The 19,768-nt window shown below is 36.6% G+C and overlaps 1 protein-coding gene across 1 annotated transcript in view; it reads left to right on the top strand.

The window, feature by feature from the left end:
- Positions 1–19,505, top strand: part of metro (membrane palmitoylated protein 7-like protein metro) — a 456,631-nt gene extending 437,126 nt beyond the window's left edge. Inside the window, exon 16 of the mRNA XM_090408766.1 lies at positions 19,323–19,505. Within this exon, the coding sequence (XP_090264892.1) occupies positions 19,323–19,505 (183 nt within the window). The remainder of the gene's footprint in view (positions 1–19,322) is intronic.
- The last annotated feature ends 263 nt before the right edge of the window (positions 19,506–19,768 follow it).

Genomic DNA, 19,768 nt, shown 5'->3' with positions numbered 1-19,768 from the left:
CCATAATGCAAAGCACATCTCCTTGCGGACATGTATAATGCTATGCATTAAGAGAAGGGCTACTATCAGGACCAGTTTTGACCTTGATTGAATGTTCAAGTATAGGTCAAACTTGAAAAACTCGGTGTTCCCCTCAGTAACAGGCACACCCTGCCACTGAGAAGAACTCTCAACGTTGGCTCTCTACCCCTGTGGCAGGCTCACCCCACCACTGAGCAGAGCCTCTCATTTGCTCATGTGTCATCTGAGGGGTAACAGCAACAGCCGTGCTCAGTTAACTTCATGGACTACAGCATTGTCATTCATTACCCCCACCCAGGTCCTGGGTGACTGCAACAGCCAAGCCAGACAGCAGTAACAACAACTCGTGGTAAAGATGGAACAACCTTTACCATGAGTTGCCTCAGTCCTGAAGATACTTCAGGCACAAACTTTGTTTGCTTACACTTGGATAAAGGATTAAACTAAATTTATTATAGTCTAACCAAGTGAGAAAAAACTTCCTACATCTTTCTCTAAATCCAGAGTAATTTAATAATAAGTTGAGACACCTTTTGGCAACTCGTATAGGTAAATATGACTTCTCCATTGCTTTCACCTTAGTATCACCACTTCTGGGTCTGGCTCCTGCTGACGAGATCTCAATAAAGGTTGAAACCGGTCTAGGTAGTGGCCCCTTCCCAAGCTTTTTTCATGTCACGGCACACCTCACAAGCATAAATAATTTCACGACACACTATGAAGGAACATTTTTCTATTAACATGATTAATTTCTTCTATTTCATACAGGGATTCAATTAATAAGATCTTTCTTTCAAATATTTTTGCATTATAATACATAAACATTCTAGCTAGACATTCGTTTCAGATAAGTCTTCTTATGCAGTCATAAGCACGAAATAAATGAAACAAATGGAATGAAAATACCTAATCCATACATCCTCAGTGACTGATATTTGACATAGTTTTTATATCGCATCTATGAACTAAATTGTCAGATTTGACTGAGTGAAACTGTGATTAAATTTTTAGAACACTTATTTTATAAAATTATGATGTGAAAATACAAAAGTAAAATTAATTATACACAAAATAATTACTGACTATGTATAAATATGCTAATAATAATATTTTAAGTATTAATATAAATATCTACAATATTCTTTTGCCACAGTTAATACATATATTTCCTTCTTATTTCAGTGAGATACTTGGACTTGTTTCTGTGAACACAACTTTTTTATATCTGGGTCTATGGTCGAAGGAGCTGCACGCAGTTCATGATCAAGACTCTTCAATGATGATCTCTTTAAATTCTTGATAATGAGCATAGAAGAGAAACTTTGTTCACATATCTATGTTGTCGCAAATGGTAAAAGAATGTTTATAGCTTTTTCGCCGATGGATGGAAACTCCTTTTTTGCAGTTACCTAGAATTGAGATAATGGAACATCCTTAAACTCAACTTCAAGGGTACAATCACTTTTTAAGTCTAATAACTCCTCCTTTTCTTTCACTGATAAATCAAATGCCATGTGATCTAATGAAGATCCAAATGAATTTCGAATCCAATCGAATTTCTTTGTCTCCGTTAATTCAAAGTAGTGATGAAGCTTTCTCTCAAAGCATTCATAGGTGTTGATCTACAAGTTCTAGTAGTTCTTCTTTTTTTGGGATTCGAACTACAACACCGACTAAACATTTCAAGGGAACCATTTTTCACCACATCTTTCCAAAGTTGAATTTTGTTTTTGAATCCATTAATTTTGTCAGTGCAAGTTAATATATTCTCAAGCGGTCCTTGCATTTTATGATTAAGTTCATTTAGGTATTCAAATATGTCAGCTAAGTAGGCTATTTTTTGCAACCAGTAATTGTCTTCCAACTTAGCTGAATACTGAGAGTTACCCTCAAAAAATGCTTTTAATTCTTCTTTCAACTCATGAACTCTGGACAGAATGCTCCCTCTCGACAGCCAACGAACTTCAGTATGGAACAACAAAGATTGATGTTCTGATCCCATTTCATCACATAAAATTGAAAAAAAGATGCGATTGAAGTGGTCTACTTTTGATCAAATTCATCATTTTTATAATGTCATTAAGTGTGGACTTTAATTCTAGAGTTAAACTATTTGACATGAGAGCTTCTCTATGAATAAAGCAATGTATTATTTGAACATCAGGGTTTTCAGACTGAACTTCGGACACCAAGCCTCTGACCCTTCCTGTCATTGCGGTCCTGCCATCAGTACATAAACGTATGCAATTTTTCCATGAAATTTTGTTTGTATCAAAGTATTCATTGATCACTTTAAAGATTTCCTTCCCAGTTGTTTGTTTCTGAAGTTCTTTGCAGAATAAATAATGCTCTTTCAACCCTTTCTCATCGGGAATTTGAACAAGTGCAATTAGCTGACAACAGTTGCTAACATCTGTTGATTCATCAACCTGTAAGGAAAATTTCTTAACTTCACAAATTTTCTGGATTAGCATTCCTTCTATGCTAACTGACATGTCTTCAATGTGCCTGCTGATCATATTATTTGAAAGCGGTACTTTTTCAATTTCTTTTACTTCATCGATTCCAAGCATAGTTTTGACAATTTCCACACAAGCTGGTAAAATTAATGATTCGGCAATTGTGTGAGGCTCCTTGGCTTTAGCTATCAATCTTGCGACTTTGTAACTTGCTTCTAGAGCTCCATTAGATACCGTTGTGGCTGATCCCATGAAAGAACTTTGCATTTGAATTTGAGTTCGCAGACATTTAAAATAGTTAAAATCCTTATCTACATACGAAGGATGCTTGGTAGAAAGGTGTCGATGTAGTTTACTTGGCATCATCGCTTCATTTGACAACTTTTCCAGGCATATGAGACATTGAGGCACAGAAGAATTATCGGAGCACATGAAACCAAATTTCAGAAAATCCTCTTTATATAGTCTATGACTATATTGCGCCTTAAACTTTTTCTTTTGTTCACTTTCTCGGGCTCGCGAATTTGATGGCTTTTCTGATTTTTTTAAATATTTATCCATTATTGTGGGTAACTGAAAATTAAATTTAATAGAACTAAAATATATGCAAATAAACAAGCCATTGAATAGAAAGATATAAATCACATGAAACTAAAAATACTACATTATAATCGAGGATATCAAATAGGCATTGTAACTAGGGCATCCAAAATACCAGAACACGCAAAACTATGTTAGGAAATGCCTATTAATGACAGAAAGTCTACGTTTACCAAGCTTAAGCTATACAAATTACACAATAATCATTTTGTAACTCATAACGTCGGCGTCCATTGTCCAAAAAATATCTTGGATACCTTTTGATTCCGAAGAAAATACATTAGAAAAAAATGGTTAACTATAGGAAAAAAATGACTTGCCAGTGTTTATTTTATCATGCTAAGGTACTTCTTTCTTGTATGACCGTTATAGCTTCAGCTAAAATGAATGTTATAGATCGACGGTAACAGGAAAAAGCATCTTTGTCAGCAAATAATAACAATTTGACTTATGTTCCACAAACTATCACATTTGTTAAAACACAAATTCAGAAAAAGACGCAATAAGACATTCCTGCTAAGGTGTTTTACACAGACCACTTAGCAACACTGAACATTCACTTGAACGCAGTTCTTACAAAAATGATACGCTCTTGAAACACTCGACTGGTACTCTCACAACACAACAGACGAGTTGGAACTGAAGCAGAGTGATGATCTTCTGAGTCATAGATGCAAAATGTGAGGGAGGGAGTAATGGTAGGAATGGCACCTATGACATTCTGGGAGGTCGCCGTCACACGTGCATAGCTAGAAAAGAGCAATAAAGCGAAAAGGGAACCACTCGGCAGCCTAGTCCTTCGGTACTGTCGCCCCATAATCAGGACTTTGCAGTTAAATGTTTCGCAGCACACCAGTGTGTTGCGGCATGTCGGTTGGGAAGCACTGCCTTAATGCATAGCATTATACATTCCTGCAAGGAGATGTGCTTTGCATTATGGGAGATACTAAGACAAGTAGTGATGAGAGCTTGGTCCACCTTTGCCACGAGTTGCCTCAGTCCTGAAGTACTTCAGGTGCAAACTTTGTTTACACTTGGATAGAGGATTAAACTAAATTTATTATAGTCTAACCAAGTGGGAAAAAAACTTCCAATAAATAAAAAAAAAAAAAATCATCTAACGCCTTTTTATTCCCGTATACGGGGAGTAGGCAAGGCCATTTAGCCCTATCTAACTTTTGGAGACTGAGTGGGCAGTTCAATCTCCACTGGTACCAATCAGAGATAGATGGCCCAAGGCTATCACTAATTAAGCGGTGCGCAGTGAAGAGAGACGGCTCAAATGTGCCGCCATCTCGTGGTCCCTAACCCTAACACAATATATTTAATGTCTGAAATAATGTGGGTTCTGCGGTCGATTTTCTTGAGTTTACAGGACGAAAAACCCGAGTTTCCAGGAGGAAAAACCTGCTTGCCCGTGCCAGAGATCAACTAACTCGGGAACCGGTCGAAAAAAGGCTTAGAAAAATTTCCTCTAGTCGCTGACTAGACTCGAAACCAAGTCTTCCTTCGTGCAGCCTAGTGCCGTGGTGTGTAAACGCCACATCCACTGAGCTACACAGGCGTATATATTATATTCCAATAAATATAATATATATATCTTCTTCTTCTTTTTCTCCCTTCTACATGTTAGGCTAACTGGCCTGTTACAGAGCTATTTTAAGCCCATATTATTATTATTATTATTATTATTATTATTTGACACCTCCAGGGAGTCCAAGGACTCATCGAGGGAGGGCACCTGCTCTACAACTCTGTCTCCACTATTCAATCCACCAACTGACCGCAACTACACCAATGCCATCTACTGCCGACCACCACCACTAGTATTTCCACAGACACTCGCAGACATCCATGCCCACGACGGGATTCGAACCCGCAGCCTTTTGGCTGGAGAGCGGATATGCTAACCACTCAGCCAGCCAGGCCGACATATATAGATATATATATACAGGTAAGTATTCAAAAATCCGGACCTGAAGGGTGCCGGATTTTTGAAAATGCTGGATTTCAGATGGTTATATATGCTGTATATTTTTAACAAAAAATGACTACCTGTACAATCCTTTAAAGAAAAAAAATTAAACACTAAATGAAAAGCTTATGAAATTTTAATGTTCACCAACTAAATATAATGGTTCTACAGAATTTTAGTTCAACTGAATAAAATAGTTCTTCAGAATTTTAATTAATAAAATGTTGATGGTGGTGACAGCACATTTGGTTGACTTGAAGTTAATGGTAGTGGGTTATCAAGTGTGGACACCACTGCTTCTTCTTCCTGCTTCCTAGGTATTTTCTTGAATATATTGTGCAGTGTCTGCTGCTTCATATATTTGGGTCTTTCTCTAATAAGTTTATCTTGGAGCAAGTAAACATTCATGATTTCTTGTTCACTTACAAAACTTCGTTGCTCTAGTCCAGCCAGCAGTTCAGTTGTCAATGGAGATTCTTTCTCTCACATCTTCCTCATTTTTGTCACTTCTTTCATCTTCATTACTACCTGCAGAGGCATTTCTCTCCAGACTTTTAACTATATCTACAATTTCAGAATCAGTGTAATGATGAACTGTAGGCACATTATCATCGACATTCATCCATTCCATTAAAACATCTTCATTTATCCTTGATGAAAGCTCCTTGGCATCAGGATTAGTTACATTTTTTTTAATGTAAACAAGAAGTTCCTGTATAAGCTGCTTTTCTTTGGGAACCCTAAATCCTGCAATATTATTTTCAGTGTCTTCGTTAAAATGAGAAGTAAACATTAAACTTGGCCACAATTTATGCCATCCATTTTTCAGTGTTGATGTTTTCACAGACTTCCACGCATTGGCAACACAGTACACTGCATCCTTAATGTTGAATTCTTTTATGAACTTCTGTATTGGGGTGCCTAAATTAACTGAACTCACTAGGCATCTCATTAACAGGGATTGATACTTACACTTCATAGAACATATAATACTATTGTCCTGTGGTTGAATTAGTGATGTGCAGTTGGGTGGGAGGTAGACAACAAAAACATTATCTTTCACTAGAAGATTGGCTTTTGGATGTGCCGAACAATTGTCTAAAATAAGAAATATCTTGCAATTAGGGTCTAATCCAACCGAGTTAACAGTGAACCCTAGCTTCAGGAACAAAACAGTTTTGAAACCAATCCAATGTAATATCAGTGGTAACTCACCCCTTCTTGTTGGCACGGTAATGGATAGGAAACTGTGTCATACTCTTGAAGGCCCTCGGATGTAAACTTTTTCCGATAACAAGCAACTTACATCTATGGGTACCTGTAGCATTAGAGCAGCACATTACTGTGACACGATCCTTCGAAGCTTTAAACCCTGATGGCGATTCTGCATCCTCAGCTGTTAGAGTTCTTTTTGGCGTACATCTCCAAAACAAGGCAGTCTCTTCAGCATTGTACACTTGTTCAGGACTTAAATGTTCATCACTAACTAACTTTGCAAATTCATCCACATATGCACTAGCTGCATCTTTGTCTGTTGAACATTTTTCCCCACACACCGCATGAAACTGTAAACCATGTCACAACTTGAAACGATGCAGCCAACCTTCTGAATATTCACACTTGTGTTGCAATCCCAGCTCTTCATGAAACATTTTGGCTTGTTCCTTTAATAAATCACCAGAAATTTCCACACCTTCACTTACACGAAAATTAAACCAGGTTATGAGAACTTGGTCCAGTTCCGAACTTTTTCCCTCTGTCATTGGCTTCCTTACAAACATTTGCTTTTTTGATACACTGTCAGAAAAGAACTTTAACAGTTTTTTTTTCTGTTTTTTTAATATCATACACTGTTGAAGAGCCAATGTCGTATGTTTCACAAATGGTTCGCACATACATGCCACTATCAAGTTTTTTTGGCACTTCCACTCTCTCTGCAATCGACAACGCATGATGTTTACGTTTTATGCCACCTCTTTTCTTTGCTGAATCCATAATGGGGCTATACAGCAGCAAATAAATGATAAAATGAGAAGGAATAAGCAGGTTATCGCAATGCTTATCGACTACAGCGCCATCAAAACATAAACAGAAAACAGTGGCGCACGGTAAATTTGAAAATGTGCACTCCGAAATCCATGCAGGAGATCTGAAGGAACCGGATTATCGATGGCTGGATTTTTGAATGCCTACCTGTGTGTGTGTGTGTGTGTGTGTGTGTGTATATATATATATATATGTATGCATATACATAAGAAAAATGTATGCAAATGCTTTAAAAAGAAGCAAAGTTGAGCATCTTTCAGCATGTAAATTCAAATGCACAAATGTTATTTATTTAAAAAATGCAAGTTTGAAAACAAGCACCAAACCTTTGAGATTCAGTGAAAAACTCAATAAAATTGATTGGTGCAGCCAGAGAGGCAGCAAAGTTGTTTACAAGTACAGAAAAATCTGCAGACATTGTGGACTAGAAGTGAGAGGCAGTCTCTGAAAGGAATATTGTAAAATTTGTATTGAAAGTACTTATTAAGTAAGTTCAGAGATTTTCTGAGAGAATATATGGGGTGGAGCCAATATTGTGTAAAAGTTAATTTTAACTTTTGTTTAATTTTTTATGGGAAGACTTTTTTGTAAGAATATAAAAGATAAATTTCACAGAGGTGCTCGTTGTTGAGTCCATTGAAGAGCTTCTAGATATGACCATGGATCTGTAGACCTGCTTTGGCAATCTGGTGAACTTTGATGGAGTAGAGCTTTTCTTTAGAGTTATTGTCAATTTTCTGTAGAGAAGCAGCAGTTGCTGGACAAGAATAAATATGGACAGGTGTTAGTTCGACTCCTGGACAGTTTTTACATGTTTCATAGCTACAACTACCGTCTGGCTGAATTTTCATGCCTTTAAAATGTTCCGTCCTTAGTCTGGTGATGACTGTGGTTATTTCTCTATTTTCATTAATTTCACTGATTTCATTCTTCTTCTTCATAGTTTGTTTTACCAATCTTATTTTGGTGACAGCGTTAGCATCGGTCAGTGATTTTTGAGGTAAGCATCTTGCTTCTTTGGCTAGTCTGTTTGCTCTTTCATTGCCTTCAATATTTACATGGGCTGGTATCCATTGCAGTGTGCAGTGCTTATTTTTCAAATTTAAGGTAGTTAGTAGTTCATGAATTTCCTATGTGAGATTTGTTTTTCCATTTTTTAATGCATATTTTGAGTCACTGTGATGGCTATTCCTTCTATAATGTTTATTACTGGATTTGAGAGATAGAATTTGAGAGCTGTTTGTATGGCTGTTAATTCACAAGTGAAGTTTGAAGCTATTTTGCCAGCTGGTGTTTTGATTTGCATTTCTTTGCCTCCAGGTACAGTTAGAAAAACAAAATCCCTGAACCTCCTTGGTTGAATGCTTCATCAGGTGATGTATAGTGTCAAGTCCTTTTCTTTTATTTTCTTGTTGTGAATCCTTTTTTGAACAAGGTTTGAGGAGATTTAAGTTTATCTTTGTGTTTTTTGGTAGAATAGTGGAAAAGAATGGCTCTTTGCTTATTTCAATGGATAGGTGCTCTAAGTCATTCTGTTTTCTAATTTCATGATCATATTATAATGGGCAAAGGAACTTAAACTACAGATAAACACAGAAAAAAACAAAACTGAGCATCTTCTCCACTGACAGAAAAAAATAGACACAATTACAACCCCCAAATCAAAATATATAATACCAAAATAGAAAAAACAGTGTCTCCAAAATATTTAGGCCTAACCCTAGATACTGAACTGAGATTTACAACTCATGTTACTAATATATCCAATAAAGCTCTTAAAAAGCTTAATATCATCAAAAGGCTTTGTGGAACAAAGTGGGGTGCAAAACCGAAGACACTCAAAACTACATATATGGCACTCATACGACCCACTATGGAATATGCCTTCAATCTGGGCTCCAGCTTCTACTAGCTCAAAAGAAAAACTTGACAGAGTACAATCAAGAGCAGTAAAAATTATCATAGGTGCAGGCTCAACAAGAGTGTGAGCTTCATATACTAGACGACAGAAGAAAACTATCCACAGTTAAATTCACTAACAGAATCGGGAACCACCAACACGATCACATCTCACTCAGGACTTTCGATGCCTGGACAAGAAAATCTAGACTAAAGAGATCATCCTACGTTACACAGAGGTGGTATTTGAAGGTTATTGAAAAAGCTTAGAAATGATGGAAAGAGAACTGTAAAATTAGAATGCAAAATTAAAATTAGATGATAAAGATTAAATAATTAAAACTAAAGATAAAGGTATTGTAGATCAGCACTTAAGCTTTTTCCATTTGTGACCCCTTTTCACCCAAAAAATTTTATGCGCATCCAGGTATATAGGTATATAAAATAGGTATACAAATCAAACATTTACTGATAATAAATCATAATGAAATTTATTTTAAAACAGTTCTTTGGTATACATATAATTTTACCATTTATATAAAGAATTACAAACAATAGCCTTGAATCTGAATTAATTTTTGGTCGTTGCGTGTTCAGAAACCTTTTACTCTTGCCAAATTTTTCACGACCCCCACATTTGCTAGAAAAACCTTGGTTTCAGCCCCATCTAAAAGAACCTTTTTTTAATGACTGTGATTGAAAGTGAATTAACTATTCTCATGTGGTGGTGATGATGGCAGGTTTTTCTCTGCTAGAAATTCAGGGTTTTCAGCTGGCAAAATAGGTAAACTAACTCGACATGCAATTTACAGATATAATGCACTGATCCTTTCTTTTAGTGTTACACGGTGATCAGCATTCATTTTTGAAATTATGGATTCTACAACCGTGTTAAAATAACTTTTTTTTATTATCCCGACGTTTCGATCTTCATATCAAGATCATCATCTGGAGCATACACAAATATACAAGACAAGCTGTGTTACATTACAAACCGTAAGCTAGAGAAAAAATGAATTGATCACATGTTATTCTACTGGCATGACCTCTAGTGGGGGTAAAAAACTATCTGTAAGAAAGAATGTTAATTCATGTAATCATAAATTAAATCTAGCTTGATATAATTTTTTTTTTTTTCACTAGAGGTCATGCCAGTAGAATAACATGTGATCAATTCATTGTTTCTCTAGCTTACGGTTTGTAATGTAACACAGCTTCTCTTGTATGTTTGTGTATGCTCCAGATGATGATCTTGATATGAAGATCGAAACGTCAGGATAATAAAAAAAGCGTTATTTTAACACAGTTGTAGAATCCATAATTTCAAAAATGAATAATGCACTGATCTTATAGGCTTATATTCAATATCTAATACAGTAATGCAACAGTTAACTGATTACAGGAAAGTAAAACAGTTTGCTGGTTGGGTAATTGAAGGATTGGAATATGGAAGGTATAATTACATGATGCTGTATGAGAAATCACTTGACACACACAATCCCATTCAAGCGTTGGTTAATAGAAGGTTCAGTCATTTGAAGATCAGATAAATGAGAAGTCATTATTTTGGAATAAGAGCTTTATCTGTAAGTTGAAAGCAACAACAATAATAGCAGGGATAACAGAACAGTGCCAAAAAATATTCAATTCAACAGGACTGCAATCAAAAGTACATATCAGTACTTGATCTAGAAATGCAACCAGAAATTTGAAATATGGAAAGGCAACTGGTAAATGATATTTACTCAGAAATGCTCAAATATGGATGTATAAAAGTTTTACAGTGGCTGCACTACATAATTCAGGTCTGATCAGAAAGTGAATTCTGAATGATTGGAGGAGACTTCTCAGTATAAAAAAGGGAAATAAAACTTTATATTAGAATTAAAAGACCATGTGGTTTTTGACTTGGAAGATGAATAGACATGCAGGAGTATCAAAGAGACGGGAATGTATCTGTAATTATAAGGCAGGTGATTATAATAGTCTTGGACATCAACTTGGGGAAGTTTCATGGAGGGAGGAATTGGAAGGCCAGAATATATTGTTAGTGCTTGGGAAATTGTGAAGGAATATTTGTTAGCAGCAATAGTAAACTGTATTCCACAAGTGAAGAAAAGGACACAATTTGGAGTTAAGTGGATGACAAACAATATTAAACAGGAACTGCATGTGAAGAAGAAGCTATGGAAGAGATATAATGAGACAGGTGAAGAGCAGATGCATGAAGAATATAAGACACAGGCCAGGAGAGTGACTAGTATGATAAGGAAGGCGAAACTAGAATATGAGAAGAGATTGGCTTTAAGATCCAAAGAAAATCCTAGGAAATTTTTTAGCTATGTGGCCAGTAGGAGGAGAAATGATTGTGGAAGAATGACATTATGGGATAAAAATGGGAATATAGTGACTGATCCAGACGACATAGTGGAATTGTTCAATGAACACTTTATTGGTGTATTTCATCCTGGAGGAGTAAATTTTAATACTAGAGGGATAGGACAGGTTTAGAGGTGCAGGAGGAGAGTGTGTTCCAAATACCGAGTACTCTGGATGTCAGTAAAGCTGTGGGACTGGATGATATTTCACCATGAGTTTTGAGAGAATGTGCTAAAGAAATGACAGCTCATTTGACCTGGCTTTTCAATGAAATTCTGGCTACAGGAAAGGTGCCCATGGAATGGAAGGAAGGTAAGATAGTGCCATTGCATAAGGGCGGTAGCAGACTGGAAGTGTCTAATTATAGGCCAATTTGTGTGTCATCAGTAGTTAAGTCTTGGAGAAATTAGTGAGGGACCGTATACAGCATAGCTGATAAGGGTAATGTTATCTGTGAGAGTAAACATGGATTTGTTAAGGGGCCTCTTGTTTTAGTAATATGCTAGCCTTTTATAATAAAGTTAGAAGAGCAGTAGATGAGGGAAAAGCATATACTGCCAATTTCTTGAACTTAGCAAAGCCATTTGACAGGGTGCCACATGATAAGCTGATATTTAAGTTGCAGCACATGGGTTTGGATGTCAGGTTGGTCAACTGGATTCAGGATCAGCTGTCCGATAGGTATCAGAGAGTGGTGTATGGTGGGACAGTTTCAAGGAGGCAGAGGGTTACAAGTGGGGTCCCACAGGGCTCACTACTGGGACCTATATTGTTTAACCTTTATATCATTGATATTGTCAGTGGATTGCAGGGGGATATTCAGTTGTTTGTAGATGTGGTAGCTCTGCAAGAGGATTTGAATAAGCTAGACAGGTGGGCAAATGACTTGGGGGTGTCGGTTTAATGCAACAAAATGTAAGGTCTTGAGGTTTGGGACACATCGGTGGAACACTGTATACTCTATTGGAGGAGCTGTATTGGAGGAAGTAGGAGAGATAAGAGATCTGGGGTTGATGATTGATAGAAACCTGAAATTCAGGGGACATATTGTAAAAGTGGTGAAGGTAACAAAGAGGATTGCTGCAATAATGAGAAGGTCACTGACCTGCAGAGATAAGAGTTATCATTCCTTTGTATAAGACCCAGATCAGACCACACTTGGACTATTGTTCTCAGATTTTGGTCCCCAAAATTTGAAGGGATAAATTAACTGTGGAAAGGGTACCAAGGTAGATAACAAAGATGGTTTCAGGACTGTACAATGTTAATTATGAGGATTGGCTGAGATAATGTGGACTGCAGAGTTTGGTGTATAGAAGAAGGAGAGGTGATATGATTGAGACTTTTAAACTGTTGAGAGGTGGTTACAGGGTTGAAACTGGGGAGTTCTTTCGCTTGGTTAACAGCGGGAAGGAGTGACAAGGGGCCATCCATGGAAGTTATGGAAGGAAACTGTGAGCAAGAGGGTGAGGAGCGGTTTCTTTGCATGGAGGATGATTGAACCATGGAATGCATTGTTTGATAGAGTGGTGAGAGCGAGAACGGTCAGCGAGTTTAAGGAGTGGTATGATAGACTCTGTTTCCTAGAAATGACCTCCCATGATGAGTCTTGATAGACAGGGCCGGCCATCTCGGGGGTGCAATGCACCCGGGCCCCCGCGATCGAGTGGGCACAATCGGTACACATTTGCGGAAACATATTATATTTCAAATGCGTTTTTTTTGTTTTCCTGTGCCTTTTTTGTTTTCCTTTGAGTGTGCCAAAATCATTTGCAGGTAAGAGGTTTTACAATATGTTTATTTCGAATCCTTTAATTTTTACATTTGAAAAATATTTTAGGGCCCCAAAAGGTTTCTTGCACCCGGGCCCCCTTTATAGAGAAGGCCGGTCCTGTTGATAGACATTGTGTTTCCTAGGAAGGACCTCCTGCGATGAGTCTTTTGACTCTATGGAGTCAAATAATAATAATTATAGAGGAATAATAATAATAATTATAGAGGAATTTCCATTTTGGGCTCCAATTAAAATTGATGCAAGCTTGCATAACAAGATGCTAAGAAAAACTCTGGAAGTAAAAAAACTCTTAGTTGTAAGTCAGCAGTTCGAATACAGGAAGATGGATTGATGTCATATCAGGTGTAAGACAATGGTTCACACTATCTCTACTTTTATTCAATCTGTGTGGATCACATTACAGAGAAAAGTGCATTATATCTGATATCAAGAGGTGAAAGAAGGGGTGCTTAAGGGTCAAAGCTGTATAACTGAGAGGAGACCTCCACATAGCCTTTAAAGGAATGCGGAGAACCGAACAGGGCTTCTGACCTAATGTCCAATCCTCACCTTCTCGTGGTGCACCCTGTTAAGTATCTACTTTGATACTGAACGAATGAGGATGGGCTGGCAATTTGGGATTTAGCCGACCAAATTGTATTCTTATTGGTTAAACCAAAATAAAAAATGTTGGGACGACATGACAAAATTTCATGCCGGCTGGGGCGTCGCCTGGTTAAACAAGGCCCCCGTTGTTTTCGCCAGGGAACCAGGGCGAACAGCGAAAAGTCAGCTACTGGAACAAATCTGAAAACAAACCCCAGCTCAACATCACCAGAGTTAAAGATCGGTACTATCAACGTAAGAAGCCTGAATGGCAAAGAAATGGAGCTAGCTGAGGAATTAGATAAGTACCAGATCAACATAATAGGGGTGACTGAAACAAAAAAGACAAAAACTGGTGAGATCTTTCTGAGCAATAAATACAAAATGTTATATTCAGGCAATGACAATCAAGGAAAAGAAGGATTAGCCATAGTATTCAACACAAAATACGAGGATAATCTTCTTGAATGGCAGTCAGTCTCAAGTAGAGTAATGTGGGCAAATATGAGAATGGGGAACTGAACAATGAGACTAATTTGTGCCTATGGTCCCACAGAAGGTTCTACTAAGGTAGAAGTGGAGGAATTTTTTGAGGCTTTAGAAAAAGCAACTGACACAATGAAAAAGGAAAAGTTGGTCCTTGTTGGGGATCTAAATAGCAGAGTAGGAAATGATTGTGAGACATACAAAAATATTTTGGGAAAATTTGGAGAAAAGAGCAAAGCTAATAATAATGGCAAATATCTGTTGGATTTCTGCTCAGGACATGGACTGGTTATTACTAACACCATGTTCCAACATAAAAATGTGCACAAATTCACATGGAGAGAAGAGGCTAGGAATAAGAAAAGTCTCATTGACTATGTTATTGTTGATAGTGATGTTTTCTCCATGGTGCAGGACACCAGAGTGTACAGAGGATTTGAAATTGGAAGTGATCACTGTTTAGTCTTGAGCAGGATAAAATTGAATTTCATATTGAAAAGAATATAAAAAGGGAAATAAAACTGAATGTGAGAATTACAGAGGTATTTCCCTACTGAGTGTTCCTGGCAAGATCTATGCAAGTATACTTGAGAAACGGTTGAGAAGAATTGTGGAAGAAAAACTTGGTGAAGAACAAGCTGGATTCAGGCCAAATAGAGGCTGTCAGGATCAAATCTTCACTTTACGACAAATAGTTGAGAAAGCATGGGAATATAACAAAGATCTGTATTTAAGTTTTGTCGATTTGGAAAAGGCATATGACAAGGTGCCAAGAGAGAAGCTATTCAATACGCTGCAGTTATATGGTGTCAATGGGGCATTATATCAAGCAATACTTAGTCTTTATTTGAGTTGTGAGTCAGCAGTTAGAATTGAAGGAAGTACAGGAAGATGGTTTAATGTTAAATCTGGTGTGAGACAAGGATGTACATTATCCCCTCTGTTATTCATTATCTATATGAATCACATTATGAAAGAAAGTGGTATTAAACCTGATATCAAAATTGGAGATATTAATGTCAGCTCTTTGCTGTATGCGGATGATGTTATACTTCTAAATAAATCCGCTACAAGTCTGCAAGATTCTCTGACTAAATTGAATAGCTGTTGTAATAGATATGGTATGAAGGTCAGCAATAAAAAGACAAAGACAATGAAAATAGGCAGAATCATTGAAAATGTCAACTGTGTTGTGAATGGAGAACCTGTGGAACAAGTAAAACATTTCAGTTACTTAGGCACGATTTTTACTGAAGATGGTAAATTAAATATAGAAATAGACAACAGAATCAGCAAAGCTGGTACGGTGGGAAGTCAATTGAATAAATTCATATGGAATAAGAGAGAAATTAGTCGGAACACTAAATTAGCTGTATACAAGACAGTGTTGAACCAGTTTTAACTTATGGATCTGAGAGCTGGGTCAGAAGTAAAACACTTGACCAAAGACTAGAGACCGCAGATATGAGAGTCCTGAGAAAGATTAGAGGCATGAACAGATGGCATCAATGGCAATATCATATTAAAAATGAGGATATTAGGAAAGAACTTGACATTGTCAGCATCCAGGAATGCGTTAGCAGAGCTAATCTCAGGTGGTATGGTCACTTAAATAGAATGGGAGAGGAAAGATTAGCAAAACAAGTGTTCTCTGCCAGGTTGGCAGGAAAACGACCCAGAGGAAGACCAAGATATAGGTGGATTGATACGGTACAAAGTGCGTTAGACGATAGAAATATAAGATCTGATAATGTTGGAGTCTTGACAAGTAACAGACTGATTTGGAGGAAAATTGTAGATAGGAAGTTAGTAATGATGTAAATTTTTCATGTAGTACTGTCATATCCTGTACACCCCTTGAGGGTACATGGCAGGAATTTGATGATGATGATTGAAATGAATAACATGTAAGAAAGTTTTAAAGCGAATAAAAGTTGAGCAGCTCTCAGATGTGAACTGTAGACTAAAATACAGAAAGATTATTGAAAAGAAAATGAAAGAGTTTGAGAACAGGAATCAAACCTTGGAGATTCAATGGCAAACTCTGAAGAAAACATTGATTGATTCTGCCAGAGAGGCATGTGGTGAGGTTGTGTGCAAGGATAAAAAAAATCAGAACTCCCTGGTGGACACAGGAAGTTAAAGAAGCAGTGAAGGAAAAGAAGAAAGCATATCAAAAGTTCCTAGCAAATAAGTCAGCTTTTACTCTTACAGAATACAGGGACAAATGTAAAAAAGCTAAACAGTGTGTAAAACTAGCTAAACAAAAGTCATGGGAGGACTTTGGCAAGAATATAGAAAATAAATATCAAGAAGGTTGCAAAATATTCTGGAGGTTGTTGAAGAAGCTTAGGAATGGAGGAAAGAGTGCTGTAAAAGGAGTTAGAGATGATAAAGCTGACATGAAAACAGGAGAAAAAGATATCCTTGAAGTATCGAGTAATTACTTTGAAAAACTGCTAAATGAAACAAGCAGTGATGACAGCACAGTGATAAAAAACACTGACCAGGCATGCAGTGAGGAATACACATCCATACTTGAAGTAGAAAAAGCCATCAAAGACTTGAAATGTGGAAAGGCAGCAGGAGTAGATGATATTCGACCAGAAATGCTGAAGTATGGTGGTATAAAAGTCTTACAATGGCTGCACTGCATAGTTCAGAAAGCCTGGACAGAGGGATGAATTCACGATGATTGGAGTAGAGCTCTCATAGTACCCATATATAAAAAGGGAAATAAAACTGAATGTGAGAATTACAGAGGTATTTCCCTACTGAGTGTTCCTAGCAAGATCTATGCAAATATACTTGAGAAACGGTTGAGAAGAATTGTGGAAGAAAAGCTTGGTGAAGAACAAACTGGATTCAGGCCAAATAGAGGCTGTCAGGATCAGATCTTCACTTTACGACAAATAGTCGAGAAAGCATGGGAACATAACAAAGATCTGTATTCAAGTTTTGTCGATTTCGAAAAGGCATATGACAAGGTGCCAAGAGAGAAGCTATTCAATACGCTGCAGTTATATGGTGTCAATGGGGCATTATATCAAGCAATACTTAGTCTTTATTTGAGTTGTAAGTCAGCAGTTAGAATTGAAGGAAGTACAGGAAGATGGTTTAATGTTAAATCTGGTGTGAGACAAGTATGTACATTATCCCCTCTGTAATTTATTATCTATATGGATCACATTATGAAGGAAAGTGGTATTAAACCTGATATCAAAATTGGAGATGTTAATGTCAGCTCTTTGCTTTATGCAGATTATGTTATACTTCTAAATAAATCCACTACAAGTCTGCAAGATTCTCTGACAAAATTCAATTGCTGTTGTAATAGATATGGTATGAAGGTCATCAATAAAAAGACAAAGACAATGAAAATAGGCAGAATTATTGAAAATGTCAACTGTGTTGTGAATGGAGAACCTGTGGAAGAAGTAAAACATTTCAGCTACTCAGGCACGATTTTTACTGAAGATGGTAAATTAAATATAGAAATAGACAACAGAATCAGCAAAGCTGGTATGGTGGGAAGTCAATTGAATAAATTCATATGGAATAAGAGAGAAATTAGTCGGAACACTAAATTAGCTATATACAAGACAGTGTTCAAACCAGTTTTAACTTATGGATCTGAGAGCTGGGTCAGAAGTAAAACACTTGACCAAAGACTAGAGACCACAGATATGAGAGTCCTGAGAAAGATTAGAGGCCTGAACAGATGGCATTAATGGCAGTATCATATTAAAAATGAGGAAATTAGGAAAGAACTTGACATTTTCAGCATCCAGGAATGTGTTAGCAGAGCTAATCTCAGGTGGTATGGTCACTTAAATAGAATGGGAGAGGAAAGATTAGCAAAACAAGTGTTCTCTGCCAGGTTGGCAGGAAAACGACCCAGAGGAAGACCAAGATATAGGTGGATTGATACGGTACAAAGTGCCTTAGACGATAGAAATATAAGATCTGATAATGTTGGAGTCTTGACAAGTAACAGACTGATTTGGAGGAAAATTGTAGATAGGAAGTTAGTAATGATGTCATTTTTTTCATGTAGTACTATCATTATCCTGTACACCTCTTGAGGGTACATGACAGGAATTTGATGATGATGATGAGAGGTGAAAGAAGAGAGATGGGAAGAATAAAATCAGGAACATTCAGCACTTTTCTTTAATTTATGCAGATGATGTTATATTCCTAAATGAGTCCATCTGCTCTTAAGGAGGTACTGAATTAAATTGAATAACTGCTGTAAAAAATTTGTCATCACATCAGCAATAACAAGACAAACTGTGAAAGTCAGAAACACATGGAAACCATCAACTGGATTTTGATCAGTGAAAACCCATGAAACATATTAAACACTTTTGCCATTTATGCACAGTTGTTAGTGAAGATAACAATCTAAATCTAACAATATAATGGGAGCCAGATCAATATATTTAATGGAATAATAAGATTACTGTAGTAATCTTATTACTACAGTATACAAGAGAGTGTTCAAACAGATTTTAAATAATGGATTTGAGAATTGCATTAAAACAATTGAATCAATAACTAACAACCACAGGTATAAGAATGTCTGTATTTGGGGGTGGGGGTGGTAGAATGATCAGATAAATCAGTTGCATGATCATATTAAAAATGAAGATTTTAGGAAGGAACTTGATATTGTTAGCATTCAGAAATGTGCAAGCATAGCTAACTTCAGGTGATTTGGCTACTTGAACAGAATGGGACTGGAAATATTAGAAAACCAACATTGAGGTGAATTGATGCATTTAGATGTGACTTAAAGGACTGAGATATAAGATCTGAGAATATTGGGCTCCTGATGAATAGTGGACTAATTTGGGCAGGGGGGTTGTTGATAGGAAGTTAGTATTGTAAGGTTAATCATGCAGCACTATCAGAGTGTCCTTTTATACATCTCTTGAGGAATATATCAGGAATTTGATAACGATAACAAATTGCTATAAACAACCACAAGTTGGTTTTTAAAGAAATAATTTTACTCACATATTGTTTGTATTTTAATATATTAAAATGTTTCATGACTGTTTTTACTTTCTAGGATGATGAATTTCATGAAATCATATATAGTGCTCATAAACTGGAATTCCTGTATGGTCATATGTTTGATGCTGTTATTATCAATGATGATCTTACTCAAGCCTTCCAGGAACTTCTTAATATAATAAAAAGAGTAGAAGTGATGCCTCAGTGGGTTCCTGCAAGTTGGGTAGCTTCTAGTTAAAAATAATAAATAAATAATAGAAAAAACTATTTTTATAGTTGTTGGTAATAATTTCAGGTGAAACGTTAGCGACCAAAGAGAAGTATTTAGTGTTAATTTTATCCTATGATTTATATTTTTGTATATTTGAACTGAAATTTGTTATTTGAAATATAAATTGCTGAAAAATGGCCTTGTAACATTGTCTTTTAACAGACAATTTATTGTTATAAGAATATTTTTATTATAGAGATAAAAGTAAGGAAACCAGATACAGATATTTT

The sequence above is a fragment of the Typopeltis vanoorti genome, chromosome 2, assembly GCF_054136105.1.
Source record: "Typopeltis vanoorti isolate ZY-2024b chromosome 2, IOZ_Tvanoo_1.0, whole genome shotgun sequence".
In the NCBI taxonomy this organism is placed as follows: Eukaryota; Metazoa; Arthropoda; class Arachnida; order Uropygi; family Thelyphonidae; genus Typopeltis; species Typopeltis vanoorti.
This window is presented reverse-complemented; position numbering and strand designations above follow the sequence as displayed.